Here is a 20,679-nt window from a genome sequence, read left to right on the forward strand (position 1 = left end):
AATAGAGCGACAAGCTGCTAACATCGTTTAGTTTCCATTTAGTATTTCCACTTCCTCTATATGCTGTCATGGAACCAGCTTGATGATTGATAATTTAACACGTATGATCACTCCCCCACTTGTGTCACACGACACTATCTTGCTGATTTGCCCTGTATTGTGTTTAATTTAGGTACCAGTGATCCGTATGTGAAGTTCAAAATTGAAGGAAAGCAGTTCTATAAAAGCAAAGTGGTTTATAAAGACCTGAACCCTCGCTGGAACGAGTCCTTCTCCCACCCTCTCCGAGACAGAGAACATAACATAGAAGTTCGGGTAGGCGCTGCTTATATATTATTGCATTTTCCTAGTACCACTGGTCTTGTGCCAGACTGGACAATTTCAGTCTAAATGCAAGGCCATGAGATGTTTAATACATGCTATGTCTCTAATAATGTTGCAGGTCTACGATAAAAATCGGACCTCTGATGAATTCATGGGTTCCAGCTTTATTTCCCTGAGAGATCTTGAACTGCACAAGTGAGTAATACTTTTCTTTTTTGCATTTTAGAGATTAGCTTATGCACAAGGGGTCTTCTCATGTTTAATCTTCATGCCCTTCCTGTCTCCTCACAGAACCAATGAAATGGAGTTGCGTCTCGAAGATCCAAAAAGCAAGGAAGATGACATGGGAGTCATTATTGTTGACGTCTGCCTGATGTTCAGAGACGCCACCATCAAAAAAGGCCCGGTAGGAATATTTCAGACATTACAAGTGTTTGTGTGATGAAAATCTATATTCTTACCTGCTATTATGCACTCATTCATTGTAATTCTTTTCAATTTTATAGAGATTTGGACCCAAAAAGAATAAGGTATGAATTTTTAAAATCTTCACATTTGCTTTCAATGCCATCATATTTTTGAATTTCCTCATTAGCGCTTATGGTTAGGCTAATCTAACTCACTAGGGGGCAGTAGCTCACTACACAATGGTGCAACAAAGAACGAGGCATATGTTCAGGACTCAGGCTTTTGTGTGTAACCTTGTTATCAGCACAGCCTATTTCCTTTCTGGTTTATAGTTAACCTTTTTAGCAATGCATACTATATTCAGTCAGTGGAATCATTTTGTGTAAAGAAAGTATGGTACAATATCACATTCTGATCAAAACCAAAGTAATAATATTCGCTGAATATGCTGTCATGAAAGAGCCTTTTGATGAGCATTATAGAGCAGTATTTGGTTTTGTGGTAAACAAAGTTCCGTCTCTTCTCAAGTGGTTTTCAATATATTGAAGCAGTAATTAGATTCAGAGTGAAATAGGAGGGTTGCTGTTTGGGACTCGCACTGCAGCGATTGGGTTTATTTTCACACCTATGCTGTCACTACATCTGCCACTGTTCAGTCTCTTGATGGTCCAGTAGGCAGTCTCAATTTGAAATTAGATGACAAAGGAATGAATGCCATTTTCATACACATTGTAGGTTATCCACTACAGATGGTTAAATATACTCAAAGGGAGACAGAAATGTGTGGCGGGACTCTGCGCGCTGTTCTCCTGCCTAAATCGCGGTGCTAATTTAACAATGTAACAATGCCATTTTTACCCCCCCATTTCATGTTTTTTTTTGACAAACGTACAATATCTTATTGCATTTAACACCTATCCTGGAAGTGCTGAATACACGGCTCTTGCAGCTCTACTCCCCCTCCGTCAGAACATCGTTTTCTCCCTCTGTGTTACCACGACAGAGACAGGGAATTGCAAGTGCCTGAGTAAAAGTCTGCTGTGTGACAGTGTTTCAAACAGGAGGGGGCGTATGGGAGAAGCGGAAGGGAAGGGGAGAGGGGGGGGCTTGGCTGTTGGAGGCATGTTGCCAGTGTGGGATGACTAAGATCGGCAAGGCTGATAATTCCCAGGCATAACGGGCAATAACCCAGATGTTAGGATGTAATATCACAGCTGTGGATGGACAGTGCTGAGACACCAGCCAAATGGACCTGGGTCTGAGCTCATCATGCTTGTCCCCATGCTGTCCCACCATATGGAAGCAATCGCACAGCCCTTTTAAGACCAGGAATAGATTCTCTTTAGGGGCCACTTACAGTTAAGTGGAATTGTTTTATTGGCCGCTGAGATAGAAATGTGTCCAAGATAAACACTTGGGATGACTTGGCTGAGGCCTGTTTTATATCGCTCCTCCACTCCCTCTGTTCCTCTTCTTTTGAAGGGCCTGATATTTATAGGGCTGTGCCTGTGGTATTCCATGTTAATTCAGGTCCCTGAGATGTGCTTTGATCCCCTCCGGATTGGGTGGCAATGTGGGTTGCGACCCCGTAGCTATTGAGGAGGGGCCGGAGTGGCAGGGGAGTTGCAGTGGGGCTGTTTGAAGCGCCGTCGCCGGGGCAGCCGAAGGAGCCGGGCAATCAAAGAAGCGAGAGCAGATTACGCTCCTTCGCTTTAATTACAGTCAGCCCTACACAACCTCTGTGCTGTTTGTTTTTACAGCCCTGGCCTATCACTGCACAGCCTCACGGGAACTCTAACATGGAAACATATCAAGGTCTCTTCTTCTCTCTCACACTTGCTCTGTGACACACGGCGGGAGAAGTGGATTATTTGCTGCTCTTGAAGTCTTCTTGAAAGCACAGTACCCTGGTCAGTTTGATATCTTCACCTGAGCAGAAAAACACTCGTTACTTTGCTGGCTGAATTCAAAGTGGATACATTTGCTAACATGCAGTAAAACTCTGACGCTGGCCATACATGCTGCATGTATGCATAATTTGCTGATGAGAGAGAGAGAGAGAGAGCTGTGTGGTTTGCATCATTACTCACTGCTGCCTGCTGTCTCTGGTGCAGTATGCCAAGTGTCCTGCCTCCCCACACTCAGTCTGGGAGCCAGTGATGAGTGGGACTGTCACAGCCAGGGACATCTGGCTGCTCGCTGACGTCCCTCTCTTCCTCTCGTTCCAGGAGCCGCCATGGTGTGGCTCGCCTGTCAGTAGAGATGTGCTAATGTGCACCAACAGAGATGCACTGTATAATGTAAACCTTTGTCCTACTTTTGTGCACTCTGCGAACATGATGAGATGCCAGGCTGAGGCGGGAGCAGGTAAAAGGGAAGCGATCTCACAAAGCTTGCATGCATGTTGGTTTGAGAAAAAGAAAAGAAAAGAAAAAAAAAGATGTAACTATCTGTGTGCATCTTTGCCCTGCAGCAGAACCAGGCCACGCCGGCTCAGCGCTCGGCTGAAACACAGAAGAATCAGCTGAGGAACCAGATGTGGACCGGGGTGCTCTGTATCACCTTGGTGGAGGGACAGGACATGCCGCAGTGTGGCCAGGGTGACATTTACGTCCGCTTTCGCCTCAGTGATCAGAAGTACAAGAGCAAGGTTGGACTGGTCTCATTAAAAGTCGCTCTCTTTTTGCAATTCTCCTACACTCCCTTTACTCGTGCTCCTCTGTCTTTTTAATGTCTGCTCTTTAGACTTTAACTTTCTTCCTAGCCCTACTCTCTTACTTCCCCGCTTTTCTCTCCCAGCAGGCGCCTGCCACTGACTCACCTCCACCTTGGCTCACTGGGCCATGGCAGAGGCAGCTCATTAGACTGGGCAAGGCTGCCACTCACTTCTAACTGTGCTCGCGAGTGCCGGGCTTCATTGCCTTCATTTGCATACCCAGCATGCCCTGTTCATCTACCTGTACTTGTTGGCCTCCCCCCTGATGATTCCATGGTGCACTTGTCTCATGTTGTCGTGTCATTTCTTTGTAAACCTCTCTGCTTTCCTCTCTGCTTGTTTGTTTGTTGAACAAAGCTGATTCTAATTGGAAGCTGTCAGTGTTTACAATCCCACAGTGGCTACTGAGGTGTACACATACAAGCACACACAAATAGATACACATACGCGCGACATACCTCTCTTTCTCCTCTCCTGCCTCTTTCTGGTAGGACTGAGTGAAGACTTAATCCAGCTGTCATGCAGGAGCTGCTCAGTCTGATAATGCATTAAACCTGACATTGCGTCAAAGTGTTTGTGCGCTCTCGTGTGTGTTTCTGTGTGTGTGTTTCTGTGTTACTGTATGTGCTGAAGCCGCATCTTTTCTGCCCTTAGAACCTTTGCATTCAGCCAAATCCCCAGTGGAGAGAGCAGTTTGACTTCAATCAGTTTGAAGATAACCAGGAACCTCTACAGGTGGAGATGTGCTCAAAGAGAGGGAGGAAGAGTGAAGAATCATGGGGGATGTGAGTATTCCCTGGTTTGTAAAGTTACATTTGCCCACACACTTGCTCACCCGAGGAACTCACACTCCTTACAAGTTGTTTCAATTGAGCGATTCCCTTTTTTTTTGTGCGCCAGGCTTGAGGTTGACGTGTCGAGACTTACGGTTAATGAGAGGCAATTCTACTCCTATATGCTGAACCCAGGAAAAGGCAGAGTGGTGTTTCTGATCACCCTGAGATCTGTCTGGGGGGTCTCCATCTCCGACATTGAAAATGCTACCTTGTCAAAACCCGATGAGAAAGACGAAGTGGTGGAGAAATTTGTATGTTTTTCCTTTTTACCTGTATAATGTTAAAAAGAAAAAAAGGACAATAGTATTCATGAACTAACACCAACTGGTTCAGTAATGAGTTCAAGTTTGGGATGTAGATGGCAGAATATAATTCTGTTATATGTATAGCAGTATTACACTGAATAATTATGCCTTCTTTGTTTAACATTTTTCAATTTCATCTTTCCAGAGCTTAAAAAACTCGCACAACTGCATGAGAGATATTGGCATCCTTCAGGTTGGCGTAATCAAGGCAAATGATCTCGGTGCTACAGACATTAATGGTATTCAGCTACTCCATATCATCTTTTTTTAATTTTCAGATTCATTTCTTTACGTTAGATAAGAATAGAATAGCCCTTTATTGCCATTGTACATGTACGATGAAATTGTGGGTACATCGCATTGTTGCTGTTTTGCAGGGAAAAGCAACGCCCTGTGCGTTATAGAGCTGGGGAACTGTAAACTTCAAACTCACACAGTCTATAAGAATGTAAATCCAGAGTGGAACAAAGCATTTACATTGTAAGTAATACAAGTAGGGAAAAAAAAGCAAATCTGTAGCAAATTTTTGGATATATATTTTTAATATTGATCACATTTGAATTACTCATTCGCAGCCCGATTAAGGACATCACCGATGTGGTCGAGTTGACTGTCTTTGATGAAAATGGAGACAAAGCCCCAAACTTTTTGGGGAAGGTGGCCATTCCTTTACTTACTGTAAGTCTGCTGAGTTTGTAAATATCTGTTAAAAAAAAGAAGCAGCAAATTATTTTTATATATAGTTATGTATTTTGAATTTCCCAAAGGTTAAGAATGGCCAGGAGATAACTCTGTTACTGAAGAAAGAAAAACTGGGAAGTGCGTCTAAAGGAACCATCACTCTGGTGCTGGAGGTTATCTACAACAAAGTAAAGATCAAATCAACTTTGTCAAAAATTGTTAATGTTGATAATAGCCTGTATTATATGTTGTGAAAAGTCTTAACGAACTGCAGCATTCGTTTGTTTTCTTTGCTTGCCTCAGGTGGGAGCTGGTGTCAAATCCTTTCAGCCCAAGGAGGCGAAATTAACAGAGGAAACCATCAAGTTCAACAAAAAGGTGATTTTGGTTGTTTTTTGCAAGATTTTACAGAAGGAACTAAAAGCTTACACTAAGGTCTCCTCCTCACAATGTACTAATAAAGTGGCCACTAAAAATCTACACATAGGCCGTAGTTCAGATTGTTCTACTCAACCTAATTAGTTTTATTGGGTTTGGCTTCATAGTGGCAAATAAGGGATTGTAAAGCCAATCCAAGCTCATTGCAAAGTCATAAACATTTTGTCCAGTATCAAAATGATACTAACTGGTGTTTTCTTCCAATTATTTCCCATTAGGTTCTTGCCCAGAGTATATATCGGGTCCGCAAAATCAGCACGGCAGTTCTGTCCACGTTACAGTACATTAAAAGCTGTTTTCAGTGGGAGAGCACGCAACGGAGTCTAATAGCCTTTCTGGTAAGTCATTGCCTCATGTTAATGAACTCTCTTTAAGCCTAGGGGCGAACAAGTTTTGTCCCATTTCACTGCAGCCCAGTTTTAACTCTTTCATTTTATGTGAATTAGATGTTGAAGAGATTCTTTGGTTTAGCCATTTTCTCTCACTGCTGGACTTTTTCCCATGAAAAACAATGGCTGCCTTCTGTTTTTATCCCATGTGCAATGTGATGGATGTGATTTATCCTTTAAATCAAACCCCACTTGGCTTTCCTTCACTTCTGATGACATTAGAGTGTATTTGAAGGTGTGGGGTTTGGGCGTTTGTACATCTGACTTCTTAGCAAAGCCTCCTAACCCAGGGGAGGTGTAAGGAGGATCACAGTCTCAGCTTCCTTGGGTAGAGTAGTGACAGTCTGCCTCTGAGATTTGAAACTTGTTTAAATGTCTCTGTTTAGCTGTTTTTAATGAGGGTATGTGATCTTAGGTCCTAAGCTTAAATAATCTTAAAGCACCCAGTGAATCCCCTGCAGTACAGCACATGTAATGTCATGATTAAGAGTGCACACTTACCATGAAAGCCCTGCCAGCGCTGTGTCAGGGTGAGGAAGCGGTCACAGACAGGGTGTGTGAAGAACTCTCCTTTCACCGCCTTTCTTCTGTCTGCTCTGTCTCAGGATGACATGCAATTCATACCTGGTGTATTCTATAAGCCCTTCTCACTGATCCTGAGGTGCAAATCCCCGCAGGCAATGGCCAGGCTCAGTGTATCACAGCCTTTAGAACAGCACGGCACATAGACAGGCAGACAGCGGACACACAGACAGGAAGGCAGAGAACAATGCAGCCAATTGTATAAGGAGAGTGGGAGGCAGGCTACTATCTGGGAAAGAAAGTTGGAGCACAGAAAGAGGAAGACAGTTCAGCGAGAGTGCGGGCGAGATAGCGAGAGTCTTGGAGGCAGACGGGCAGGCATGGATATGGGCAGGAGAGCAGGAGGATAGGCAGGCTGACAGGTGACAGGTCAGCGGGATGGGGCCATCTTCTTCCACCTATAATTAGATCCTCCGCAGGCACTGGGAGTGTGAGGTGGTACACTCTAATCTTTCATTTCCACTTCTACTCCACCTGCTGTTTAAGAGTTCAGCAGATTTTAAAATTCAGGAAAGAGGCTCGCGCTCACTTTTCTCATGGTGACTGTCATTGTTACGGCAGCGTAGCCCCCCCACCCCATCGTCAGCTGTGTATAATCTGTTCGCTGTCGGTGAAAATGGTAATTCTTGCAATTCTTATCCTTTTATTTGAAACAACTGGTATGTTTTCAGACACTGATACCAGCGTGCAAAAAGCAGACAGTAACACACCAGTCAGAGTACGCCTGTGCCCGTGAAGAGGTGCGCTTCAAATAGTCTAAGTGTCGAAGGTGCACGGCGAGAGTTGCCCAAAGAGAGCGAAACTGGCATTGTTATTCATCACCCACTCATCAGCAGACTGAGAGTACAGCGAGTGAAAAGCTCTTTTTTTTCCCTTTTCAGTGATTTATTATAGTCTCAACAGGCACAATGAAACATGCAAATCACAATACTGTAAATACTGCAACAGGAAAAAAACTCCTTCTGCTACCGCCTCACTGTCAACGAGGCCAACCGCAAGGTCTTGACTGACTGTCATTACAAGCCTGGTGCCATGCCACCATCCTCGTCTCGTGCCCCTGCCCACTCCAAGGGCGCCCACCGTACAGTCACTTCTCCTCCTCCAAGTCATCGTTTCCAATTAAGTTACTGTTTGGAGCTGTCTAAAGCAGCATGCCACCATGTGCTTTAATGAAAGCAGCTCCCACTCCTATCTTTATATCTTTAGGCAGTGGTAATAAGGTAACTGATTCAGACATTGACAGATGGCCTCTGCTTGCCTCTCAGATGTGCATAATTATACCACTAGTGTCTGCTCTTTTCCACAGTGGCAGGCAGCACAGGGCTTCTCAGGGTATAGCAGTTGGAAACACTGCAGCGGTGGGTCTAGCTATAATATACATTACAATACATTATTTATCATGCAGGCAGACCAGTCCTACCCTTTTACACTATATACATCCTGTAATGCATTACCACAGCTGTGGTTTTTACTGGGACTGCGGGATGCTCACGTAGTGCTTTACCAGGAATACTTAGCCATTATATCACTCAGTCCCACAGGCCAATTTTCTGACCTCTACACAGCACGTAGTCTACGCTGCTACCCTGTTTATGCAGATTTTATAACTGCATTATGAAGAGGTTGTTGGTTTAGGGTGTGCAAGGTATTCAGATTTTGCACGAGAGATCAGTGGTCTGGTTCGAAAGACTGAATAAGCGAGTTGTACATATATATTTATATATCTCAATTTGATTTCCCCCGTGGGTAGCAATCAGAAAGCTGCACATTGACTTATTTGGCTGGGCGACTAACAAGTGTTTTTGTGGGAGAGGAGACTCCGTAAGGAATGGAAAGACTTGCAGTGTTGTTACAGTTTGTGAACGCGGGGCGGTCGCTTGTTTTGACTGTGCAAACTCATCAGCAGAGTCCATACTTTTTGAAGTTACCTTCAGTTTTCCACCAATGGGTTGCAGTTTTAAAATAGTCTCTCTAATTAGGTAATGCAATTTAAGAAAGAAAAAGAAAAACAAGAAAAAGGGGGGCAAAATCTTTGTCGTGCATTTAAACAAAGTTTTGGCAAATCCTCATAAACATTTTCATCAGTAAGTGGAAATACAAACATGAAATTTGGATTTTTTTTCCTCCCTTCTTCTTGTTTATGCTACAGTAATGAGCTGAGGATCTGGGCTTTTAAAGAGTTTGACAACAGCATGTTCCTTTCTCTGAGAGAGAGGGAAATTTGACAGCTAAAATCTTCATAAAATAACTGCCTTTAGATGTGCTTTTCACTAAGACTGAGCGAGATGAATGTGCTATACATCAGCAGCGACTGCAGAGGGGTCACCCAGAGTTCTTTGCTGCATGCAAGGATACCACCTGTAGATGGAGCTACAGCACTGCTAGAAACATCAGCGGAGGCGCTGGAGAGATCAGATCACTAACTTTTTCCCAACAGGAGCCATTCGTGGGAACAACTTGGAGTGAAATCCTCCATTCTGTGCATTAAACCAAAAGACACAAGTTTCTTCCAGGAAAAAAAAAAAGAAAAAGATGAAAAAGAAAGAAAGAAATGAGCGTGTATTAACAAGCCAAATTAATCTGGAGTTTAAAGTTGAGAACAATTTTGATTTAGATGAAATGGTTGAAAGGTAAAAAAAAGAGGGGGGAATCATTTACACTTGAAAGCTTATTTTGAGCTTTGCTGTCATTAGACCGTTTTAAGTATTTAAGTAGAATTAATATTTTAACATATGAGGCACCTCATCTGTCAGGACTTAGACTAGAAAGAAACCTGTAAACCTTGCGTGAGTATTTGAACCATTTTCTTTTCGACATTGCCAGGTAACAACTGCTTTAGACATCATTTGACGGCCTGTGAAATGCTGATTGCCTCACATCACACACTGTAAAGATGGCATTTGATGAATGTTTGATGCGGTGCAGCTGTAAACACACTTGGCAGCTGCAGCGGGCGCTCTTTTTTTTTTTTTTTTTGCGGGCTGATAGAATCATCGTCGTCCCAGATGAGGGCAGGACGGGGTCAGATCTGGCTCCAGAGGTCTCAGGAGACCACCTGTGTAGAGCAACAGCAGTCAGAGCCATTAACCAGTACACCAGCCTGGCCAAGATGAAGGCCACAATCAGAGTTGTCATAATTGTTCTTGTTAACACCGTCCCTGAATATGAGATGCTCTGTGAGTCTTGGATGTGCTCTTTTGTGGTTTACTGCATTGCGGCGTGCCTGGGCTTTTTGCGAGAAAAGCAAAAGGTCCGCGTGCGCCTGTGAATTGTCTCCTTGTTTCTGCTTTACATCTGTTTTCTCTCTGTTTGAAAAAGTTGGAGGCCTTAAAGGAGTGGTTCTTTTCAGTCTCATGAGGGTTACACTCTCCATCTCCGTGGCTGTGGGAGTTCTCACAGGCTGTGCAGTGGGAATGTGTCTAGAAGGGAGAAAAAAAATGATGGCAGCGATGGCGGTGTGTGTTCATGGTGTTTTAGCCCGAGATCTATTAATTATTAAATGATAGTCTGTGACTACTTGCAAACTGCTCAGCAGTGCCTCCTGATTTAACACGCTATTATTATTTATCTGCCCTCAAATAGCTGTGTTTCTGCTGACAGCTCTTGAGGCCAGCTGAATTCAGTGTGTAACCTTGGAACATGTCACATTATTAGTGGGATTAATAAGCTTTCTGTGCTAACGTTCACGTCATTAGGGCTGGAAATGTTTTATGTTTTAGGACATTCAAAGTTGCGGGTGCTCGTGAATTAATTTAAACCGCTGCCCATCATTACAATTTACAGTTAGAAAACAGCATGAATTCACTTGAAAGTTTTACTGAGTGGTTACGAACTTATGAGAAGGCAAGATTTTGTCAGTGCATCTGTTGCGCTTTGTTGTTTTATATTATGCATGTTTTCAGCCTAGTTGAAGTATGCTCCGCATTTGACCCCATTGTCTGCGCCGTATCATCACCACCTTCCCACTCACAGAGGACACCTCTCCCTGTGCAGCTGAGGTAGCGACCTGTCCACCCCTGTGTGTGGCTGTTTCGGGGCTGGTCTTGGCCCCGACGTGAGCTGAGCTGACAGGGAGAAAGAGTCTGTGCCACTGCCACCCAACCCCCCCACCACCACCACACACACACACACACACACACACACACACCTCCTCAGGGGAGAAGGGTTGCATGGCAGATCTGTCACCCGGGAGGTCGCTCAGTGTTAACGCTCCCGACACGGATTAAACACTAGTGGCCAGTGCCGGAGTGCGGGGTCAGTGTAGCCACCACTGACAGGCACCACGGGGCCCCCGCTGACTGCCCCGCTCCAGCCTGTACTGGCGCTACTCTGGCCCTGGCATGTGTCAGACAGGCAGGGAGACAACGACCAGAAATGTCCCCGTGTGCAAATCCTAATGCCTCGCATTGCACAGCTGCTCTTCATAAGTGCTTTGATGAAGAGCTATCACTATTGCGTTGTACCGTGCAGGCGGACTTACAGGCTTATCATTCAATGCTAATCATTTGGGTCCGACTTTGAAAAAGTAGTGCACACCGATTTGATGTCAGTTGCGCTATATAACACTATATTTAGGTTTTGATCTTACATTTTGAGAAATGTAATTGTTTTTATTTACTTGGACATTTATAATTAAAATTGGTGTCTTTGTACTGTTTATACCCTATCCTGAAGAAAAATGAATATTAATTTCAAATAACATTCAAAAAACAGTCCGTTTTGTTTCTTTAGGTATGTAAAATAATGTGATATCCTTATTTAAAAATTTTGTTCCTAATTGTGTCACACTTTGCAACTGCCACAAATGATTTCACTCTGCTCAAGAGGGAGATGATTTTTTTTTCCCCACTGTATCGCTCCTTGTTTCAAAGGTAGCCCCTTTTACGCTCACTGTCTCTCTCTCTTTCCCTCCCCTCAGTCGATAAGACTTGAGCTGAGGGTATGTGAAATATTTATTCAGCGTTAGCTCAGAGCACTATGGCTGCCCACACACTCTACCTGCCCTGAAGAGAAATCTTATCTGTGCTTCCTCTGCCTCCGACACCCCCTGAAAGCCTGTCCCCACACTGGCCCGAGCTCAACACAAATTACATGTCTCATTGCTCTGCATTTACAGCTACTTTAAAGCCTGCCGCTCCTGTCCCCCACATAAGCCCTCTCATCCAGACTCTGTTTCAGCTCAGCAGAAAGCAAAACAAAAGGACTCGCATGGGCTGAGTTGCTACTTATGCCTTTCATTCATTATTAATTTTTATTTTTGTTTGTTTGGGGTTTTTTGTATTGTAATTTAGGTATTTCAGATTAATTTTACTGCCCTTGATTTCACCCATAAAAGGAAAAATTTTGTCACAATAAAAACTATTCAAGGTTTTGTAAAAGTTCCTAAGATTTTTTTTTCATGGCCTAATTTTATAATTTTACTATTTGTAGCGTTCATATTTTGCCGTTAATCACATATACGAATTATGTCCTTTTTGCTGTCTCTCTGCCACACACACACACACACACACATAGAGCCTACCACACACATTCAGACACAAACCCTGCAGCCTATAGTCCGTCTTAAACTCTTTCACTGTATGTTCACGTAATCTGGCATCCGTCCACAGCCCCCATGACTGACCCTCATAATGCTGGCTGGCGCTCTTCTCGCTTTGTTTAGCTTTCCAAGTGGAGTGCAACTGAAGAGAAATAGTGAAGATAGAGCCAAGATTAAATCTTTCGTGTTTTTGCTTGGTGCATAGTTTAAAAATAAGGGTATTTTTGAAATGTACCACACCGAGGGGAGGAAAAAAAAGAAGCTTTTATTTATTTTTTATTTTTTTAAACAGAAACAATAAGGATTTTGTTAAGGCCCGGGTGCTGTGACATTACACTTATTTGGATTATCAACAGTTTTATTTATCTTATACTGATATCAGGCCTATATTTATAGTCTGTCTGCATGAAGAGAGCATTTGGCAGCCTGGTAGTCTGGCAGTGTGTCTGCCAGTCAGTGGTTTAGGTTGGTAGATCGGGCCACCCCCTGTTAATCAATTTACAGAGTGATAGAAACTTATATAGAAGGTGTCTTTGTCCCTTTGTTCTTGCTACAGTCCCTTCTCCCTCTCCAGGGAGAGTGTGGGTGGTGGAAGCTACCGTGCTTGCTCAGCTTTAAGTTATTTTATTCACACTTTTAATCGCTGAGTGCTTTATTATTAGGTGCTGGATTCTGCTGGCCAGGGGATCTGCATGAGAAGGCGCAGAATGCATTTAGTGGAATCATATTAATGGCACTATAAAACAAATCTGTCAGGCTGTTCTTAACCCTCCTGGCAGAATTGCTCTGCCCAGGGTTGCCCCCTTCTTCAAGCGCTTACAGGTGGCTAAGGAGAGTGCATCTCCATCATCTACTCCACCGTGTGCTAATAGTTTTATTAATTCATTCTTTTTTTTGTCCCTAGGCACCATGTGCATAATCATACAGACATTTTTCAGCTAAATGGTGTTTGTCAAGGGAGGTTTCCTGCATTAGAGACACTCCTTCCAGACATACATACCAACACTTGTTCAATTACATGTCGCTCGTTATCCAATTTTGCTGTGGGTAAACCGCAATGCCCAGGTATATCATTAATTATTACCACTCTGGCTTTCATTTGCTGCTTTGTGTCCTTTTTGGTGAAATAAATCACTGTTTAAGTATTTGTGCAACATATTAGCAATGTCATGTTGACAAAAAGATGATTAAAATATGCGGCTGGGCTCCGAAATGGAGCTGAACGCAATTAAAAACGGGATTATTTTCCTACAAATTTACACTTACTTTTGAAAGGCTGCACTTTGTCCAACATGTCCTTTAATCACTCAGCTGCTTGCTAATAAAACATAAACCACTTAAGTGGGGAATTAGCTCCGTCTCCATTTCACAGAAACTCTGTAGAATGTGAGAAGACAGGGGGAAGGAATAGTCCTGCCTCCTCTCATTACTGCGGAATATCTGACGGCGAAGTCTCAGTGTGCGCACCTGAGTGAAGGAATCTGAGCGCCTCTCCCAGATGTTTCTCTCCGTCGTTTTTATTAGTGTTAAAAAAGCATGTAAATCCTGAACACATGGGTTGACATACCATGAGGGAGGAATTGAGAAGATATTTCTGACAGTTTTGGTTTATATCCTCATTTAAGCACTCAGTTTAGACACAAGGCATTGTATTTCTGTAGGCTTTTATCTTGTCCACTGAGCCAGAACGCTGTGAGAAGAAATTTGCATTAGTGGGCGATTATGAATACCTGTGACAGATTCTCTCTGCTGGCTCCCTGGGCGGAAATGAATTGGCTCCCTCTGTTGACTTGCACAGGAAGACAGAGACCAAGCAATTAGACTTTAGTGGTTAATGTAGAAGCTTTTGCAGGGAGGGCAAGGAGGTTCAACATTCCTGCTGGGCTTGTGTCAGTTTCCAGGCACACCCTCCCTTCCCCCCTTTTTTCTCTTTTCTTTTTTTTTTTTAATGAAAATACTGGGAATATGACAAGCTACCTGTCCACCAGCCAGCAGAATTCCTCTGGGGTGAGGGGAGCATTGCTTTAGATTGCCTCATGGGAACTCAGGTGACAACACATGACGTAAGTTATTCATAACCGAGAGGAGATGTAGCGCAGCTATATCTGCACATCATGCATATTCATTGTTTACCTTTTTTTTTTTTTTATCACTTACCGGCTCTAGTTTGTTTTTGTGTACGTAATTCAAATGAGCTGTAACAATAACATATTGCTTATATTGTTCATTTTTTTGCATCTTAGTGATCTTACTGCTTCCTGCACAGCACTTTGGCCCACCCACCCCTCCCACCCAGGTTGCATAGAGGGGATAATAAGCAGTACAGTAGTGAAGCCCAGGGCTCTTGGGCCACAGTGTTGTCGGCATTAGTCATGGTACACGTTTCCCTGGTGGCTGTTTGAACCAAGGCCTGGTGTGGCAATAGGTAGACTGCCCCCCAGAGCAACATGCACAGACTCCGCTTGGTTGCTGTGACAGGAGCAGTCTGCTGTTTACAGGCCTGCTATTGGGGCCTGAAGGCCTCAGTGCTTCACATCCTGTCTCGAGCTTAACTCGAACATATTGTTCATACTCTAAGCAGCCTCCAGCTCTTTGAGCCTAGACTGCACACTGTGACCGTCATGTGGGTTCAACATAGTAGTTACACCATGTTTGAAATGGACGTGAAAGCGGAGCTAATGTAACTTTTGCAAAGGAAGCATTCCAGAAAATGTATAGGCAAAATTTCAGCACGCAAGATGTATTGTGGTAAATAAAAGTGGGCCATATTGGGTGCACTGGCACATATTTGCATTATATTAGATTTTAGGACATCTAAAATACTGTGTGGGGGACATTTAAAAAAAAATGTTTTATTTCATCCATGTCAACCTGCTGGTGTGATCCTCCTCAAACATTCCCGATCATTTCAGTTGGAGGCAGACTCATTAGGCTGTCACTAAATGGGTTTAAATGCAGCCGTCCAATTAGTGCTCTGCTGTGAAATGCAGTGGGTGTTGTGCAACGTGCTTAGCACCACTCCTTTACAGAATTATGAGGGATTACTCATTCAGTGTGATCCATCTTATTTCTACCAGGGGTCTTGGCTTTTCTCAGTATCATTGCCACGGAGGGGGTAAATGTTGCAAATGCTTCTCTAGTTGCCATATGTGCTTCGTCAGAAAGCGTTCCTGTCTCCGAATCTAAGAGGATTTGATGTGCATGTTAAAAGGCAGCATATCATGCCTATCCATGTCAGACTTTCTGTTCAGCGGTAAGGCACTCTGCCAGCACAGTGCTATTTGTGTGTATACTGCAAATAGGATTTCATGATATTAAAAGTTGAATGTCTTTTACTTTCAAACTGCCAGGGGTAAAATCTGTTGCCACTGGCTGTAAATCTTACAAGCTTAGTACTGTAGCTGTCATCAAGAAATTTAGGATGTGATTAAAACCATGATATATTTTGTTCTGTGAAAAGATTTGCTGAGATTTGAAAGCTGGGTGAGGGTGCAGTGGTGTGTGCTGTGTGCTTTGCGTTATACTATCATGTTCTGTCTCCTCAGATCTTCCTCTTGACAGTGTGGCACTGGGAACTCTTCATGCTTCCCCTCTTCCTGCTTCTCCTCATAGGCTGGAATTACTTCCAGCTCTCAACGGGAAGGGCCAGCTACAACCAAGACCTGGTAAGCGATGAGGACTCGTAACTTCAGTATTTATCCAGAAGGATCTTCAAATGCATGCTTTTACAGTGCAACAGTTTGTAACAAGTTAAATAGATCTCAAAGTCAATCACATTTGTTCTCTCTGCCCTCCAATGTGCTTCATCCATGTAGATTGTTTTGGTGTGAATTGCCCTGTTTTGGAGCTATCTGCTGTAGGCTGCCTTCTTTTTGGCACATGATCCTCAAAGCAGAAGAAAAAAACGTGACCTGGTTACTCAAAAGCACTCCAAAAATGATTCATTGAGCTTATGTGACAAATTACATTTCAAAATTAACATTGAATTAAATTAGTTTTAATCAGCTTTTTCTTTTTTGAGTGAAGATTCACAAACCTTGAGTGTGAGCAGATTTTAAAACAGTGACTATTTTCTTTCTACAATCTACATCTGCCAACCAAAAGAGTCAAGTAGCTAAAATTACATCGGATGGGAGGGGACACTGTGTTTACAACCTGCTGTGCTGTCACCAGCACAAGCAACTCGCCAGGGGTAGATGGACTTTCTCATGTGAGTGAGTTGGTTTGTATAGTTTGGTGAGAGAGAAAACAGTTCCCACATTAAGCTAAGAACAATGTTTTTGGATTTTTTGAGTAACCAGGTCTTGGTGTGTGGAAAAAGACATTGCTGCGTAGTTCTTTATTTTATTTTTTGGTTCTTTGAAAGACTCGAGATAAGTGCCTTCCTGTTTCATTATACTCAGGAGAAGGCAGACTATCACTGAAATAATACTTGTGAATAAAAGAGCACTACAGCTGAGATAAATGTGTAAATTTGTGTACATGTAATTTTTTTTTAGGGGTGATTTGTCCCTTTAACCCAGCGCTGGATAGAATTAATTTCCTTCGGTACACATGGGGCATATATGCAGTTTTACAGTAACACAAATCATTACTTTTTGAGCCACTCCCCAAAAAATATCTTTCCCAACACTACAGTCAGTTGTGGCAGCTTTCCACTGTATGCAGCTCATTGCTAGTAAGATTAGTTTCTATGTTGTCTCCAAATACAAAACAACAAGCAGCAAAAAGCCACTCAAATGAAGTGACTATGAATATGCGGTGCAGCTTACAGACTGCTGATATTGTTTGTCCACATCTGTAGGTGGAAGACTGTAGGTCTTTCTACGGTGTTATCTTTCCTCTATCTACTCTTATGGAAATTATTCTCACCCTACACATGCTTGTGAAGGTTAATGCTGTTCACACTTCTGACTGCCCCCCAATTTCACTGTGTTGTAAGCCTTCTCACTGGCCAGCCAGGGGCCTGGCCTCCTCACACACCCTCCCCAAAGCGAAATCTCTGTCCCAGTCATTGTGTTTATGGCTGCTGGCTCAAGATGCCATCCCTGGGCAATGTTAAAGCCCAGGATCAACCTCATATCCAGTGTGGAGCCTCTGTCACCCCCATGTGACCCTCTGGCCGGCAATGACACAACTCTGTGCCCAGGCAATGCCACAGCGCGCACCACAGAGGGGTCAGGGATGACTTGATATAAAGTGATCTAGGCAACAACATCCAAATTAAATGTGTTTTTTCTTTCCTCTTTCTGTTTTTCTGTGTGCTTATGTTGTGAAGAAAAGAGATTGCTTTGGTGTGACAGTGCTCTTGTGAGGAAGGCCCTTTTTCACCTCTGCTTTTGTGTGAGGTCACCCCTGTGATGCAGTCTCTATGGAAACAAGCCTCTCCCAATAGGGGTGAATGTACTCAAAGAAAATTTCATTACTAGGTGTTTGTTAAAAATGCTCCAGTGCCCACATGTCCCATTCGTTGGAACTCACCCTCTACCCTTTATTTTCTCTTAGGTGAACATGACCATAGGTGACGACGAGGAGGAAGACGAGAAGGTATTTTATCTTGTCTCCTTCTTGCATTTTAAGGGATAACGTGTTCTGCTAGAATGCTATTTCCTCTCAGTTTCACTATGAATGTAAATACATATTTTAGCACAGGCTGTTTTAACATTTCACTGTGATTTTACTCAACGGCTTGAGCAAAAATCCTTTAAATATTTTTTTTCTGAATAACTAAGGTTAAATCAAACACGGCGATGCGTGCATGCTTGTGGCAGAGACAAACCCGATTCAACCAAATAGCTGTGATTCCTTTGCAAATTTCCTCTCAGGAAATATTCAGACAAAATAAAAAAGCCACACGGGTCCTAGTCAGTATTTTAGCATAGTCACAATGACAGCTCTCCGAAGCTCTTTTCCATATTTTCATGCATTCAAAGTCTGTGAAACAGTTGTAGCACGAAGCTCTTTGTTCTCTTCCTCTGGGCGCTCAGTATCAATCCTGAATGCAGTGCACAGGGTTTCTGCAGCACTTTGAAAATCTACAAATCCAAACCGCATCATTAGGTAGATTTCGAGTCCGCTTTTGGGGACAAAATAAGTCGATTTTCTTATGTCATCCTTTTCTAAAGGGAGAAGTTACACTGAGGATGATCTTTTAAAACCGGATACAGTAACAAACACATAGCGCACCCCAAAAGGTTATCACTTATCGTCACTTTTTTCTTTGTGAGAAATCATAAATAATAATGACACTGCTTGAAAAACAGAACAACAGGAAATCTTTAAGTAGCCTGAAAATTATACTTCCCACAGCTCATAATATTCAATTATACTCAACTCGCTGTTTTTTTAGTACAGAAGGGAAAAAAGTTAACAGGGATGTGTATTATTGCTTTATGGCAATGAAGTGTGGAACTAACGCAAAGCCTCCAAGCAATGACCCCTGTGCTGCGTGTCTAGGCCCAGGATTCATATCCATAATGCGCTCAATATATTCTGCAGTGATGACCAGGGGCTACAAAAAAAGCCAGCTTTGTTTAAAAACACAGGCACATCCTGCAAATCCTGTCTGAAAGGACGGGCTAATTCACAGATGAAACTCGCGTGATATGTCTGCACATACAAAGTGGAAAACCCACACTTCCTATCACAGCTACTAACAGGCAAACCGAGGCTTAAACAAACAGCGGCGACACTGAGAGAATCCGGCGTTTTATCCACATTGAACTGGGAACTGAATTGACCAAATCATCATTACATTACGAGGTCAGAAAAATCATTATTGGTTTCACCTTGAAACTTCAACACATAAGCGAGAAATGTCTCTTTTTTTTCTCCCACAAACTGCTTTGGTTTATGATTCTCTATATACACCATGTGTTTGCAAACTCAGCCTTCGCCTCTTAAAGCTTTTTGAAAGGTTTTTCCATGAGCCTTCTAAGCCCTTTCACACTCAGAGGAAATGAAATATCTCCTTTCATTTACTAATTAAGCAGTCACCCATGTTTGTTTTAAGCTGTCAGCTTTAATTTAAAGTGGCTTATTTGAAAGTCTTGTTATGGTCTTGCTGTCACTTGAATGCGATATCATGCAGTTAGATCAAGCAGTGTAGCTTTACACACCCTATCAAAGTGTTCTTTAAAAATATTTGGGGTTAAAGAGTGATCAGTGTTAAATTTGATGACTTCAAAGCCTCACTTTTTCCCCACAGTCTCTTTTCCCTCTGAGAAGGTTATGATTACCACTCAAATATGTTTTTATCCCCCCCTCTTTTTTCCCCCTTGAGGAAGGAAATATGTAAACCTCAGTCAGAGCGGCAAGAATGTGAAGGCATGACGTTAAAGAGAGACGAAAGGCAAGGCAGCATTACAGCAGGATAATACAGAACAGATTCTCTGCCTGTGAACAAATCTGTCCTCAGGGAAGGAGAGGGCTTACAAATTATGTGTGGCCAAAGTGACTTCCCTTTGGCCTTAGGTATCAATGGAGCACATAGACAATATTTAATCATAACATAAAGAAACAGAGAGGCAAAACAAGTCCATAGATCTCCAACAGAAACGAACAGGGAAGATGAAACAGCCTGTACACCCCCCCCCGCGCCCAAGTCTGAGGTTGACTTGCTCACAGAACCCAGCCCAGGGGAGTTGGTGGGGGGGGTGAAGAGGTGGTTGTGGGGGTGCTAGACTGGGCTGCGGGGTTACTCCATCACTCACCCGATAGTCCACATTCACCGCTGGGTCTCCTTGAGCACGCCAGCTAGACAGACTGCCCATGTCGTGATCTGTGATGTGCACGTCGTGCTGCATGTGGACCCAACATTACATTAAAGCCCTATCTCAGCAAATTGTTTGTTAGCTTGTTTCAGGAACACAGGTGTTTTTTGTTTAGAGAGATTTTGTATCCATGTCAGGGAAAAAAAAAGAAAAAAAAAGATTCAGTCTGAGAATTCAAATTTGGCACCGTTTATTCTAATTAAAATGATGCTAAATGAGCTTTTTCCCCCCCCCCCCAGCTTTTGATAGCGCCACATGTCTGTGAGAGCATGTTTACCTTTATGTGGGAGATCAAATTGGTTCTCCATTACGGCACCTTAAAAGGAAGCTTTTACAATTTTATCTGAAATGAGACTATGATTTCACACAGGTTTTCTAATCAGTAGACATTTAGGCCTCGTTTAGTCCATTCCCAGTTCAGTCATCCTTTCCCATTTAAGAGGGAGATCTTTTATTTATTTGTGTTTTCTTCGCGCTCAAGTACATGCTTAAAAGAGAAATGAACAAAGAATATCATCACATGATTAATGTAGGAAGGACTTCAGTTTTGGTCGCTAAGGAGATGGAGGATTTCAGGAATCTTAAAGCAGATGAATAATGATAATCACGAGAGCTCTGCCTCTTGATGCATACTTCAGAGCACATCTATTTGTCTGTTTTTTCTTTTAGAAATGAAAGCCAATATGGTT

The 20,679-nt window shown here is 42.9% G+C and overlaps 1 protein-coding gene across 2 annotated transcripts in view; it reads left to right on the forward strand.

Moving 5' to 3' along the window:
- mctp2a (multiple C2 domains, transmembrane 2a) overlaps positions 1-20,679 on the forward strand; it is a 34,868-nt gene that overhangs the window by 7,134 nt on the left and 7,055 nt on the right. For both annotated transcript variants that reach the window (XM_039615620.1, XM_031731227.2), the window contains exons 5-19: positions 173-315; positions 443-519; positions 616-730; positions 831-854; positions 3,206-3,382; positions 4,103-4,233; positions 4,349-4,535; positions 4,735-4,828; positions 4,967-5,069; positions 5,165-5,267; positions 5,357-5,458; positions 5,574-5,648; positions 5,927-6,046; positions 15,764-15,883; positions 17,724-17,765. In XM_039615620.1, coding sequence (XP_039471554.1) covers positions 173-315; positions 443-519; positions 616-730; positions 831-854; positions 3,206-3,382; positions 4,103-4,233; positions 4,349-4,535; positions 4,735-4,828; positions 4,967-5,069; positions 5,165-5,267; positions 5,357-5,458; positions 5,574-5,648; positions 5,927-6,046; positions 15,764-15,883; positions 17,724-17,765 — 1,613 coding nt within the window. The remainder of the gene's footprint in view (positions 1-172; positions 316-442; positions 520-615; positions 731-830; positions 855-3,205; positions 3,383-4,102; positions 4,234-4,348; positions 4,536-4,734; positions 4,829-4,966; positions 5,070-5,164; positions 5,268-5,356; positions 5,459-5,573; positions 5,649-5,926; positions 6,047-15,763; positions 15,884-17,723; positions 17,766-20,679) is intronic.

This window comes from Oreochromis aureus, linkage group 7, assembly GCF_013358895.1.
Source record: "Oreochromis aureus strain Israel breed Guangdong linkage group 7, ZZ_aureus, whole genome shotgun sequence".
Classification (NCBI taxonomy): domain Eukaryota; kingdom Metazoa; phylum Chordata; class Actinopteri; order Cichliformes; family Cichlidae; genus Oreochromis; species Oreochromis aureus.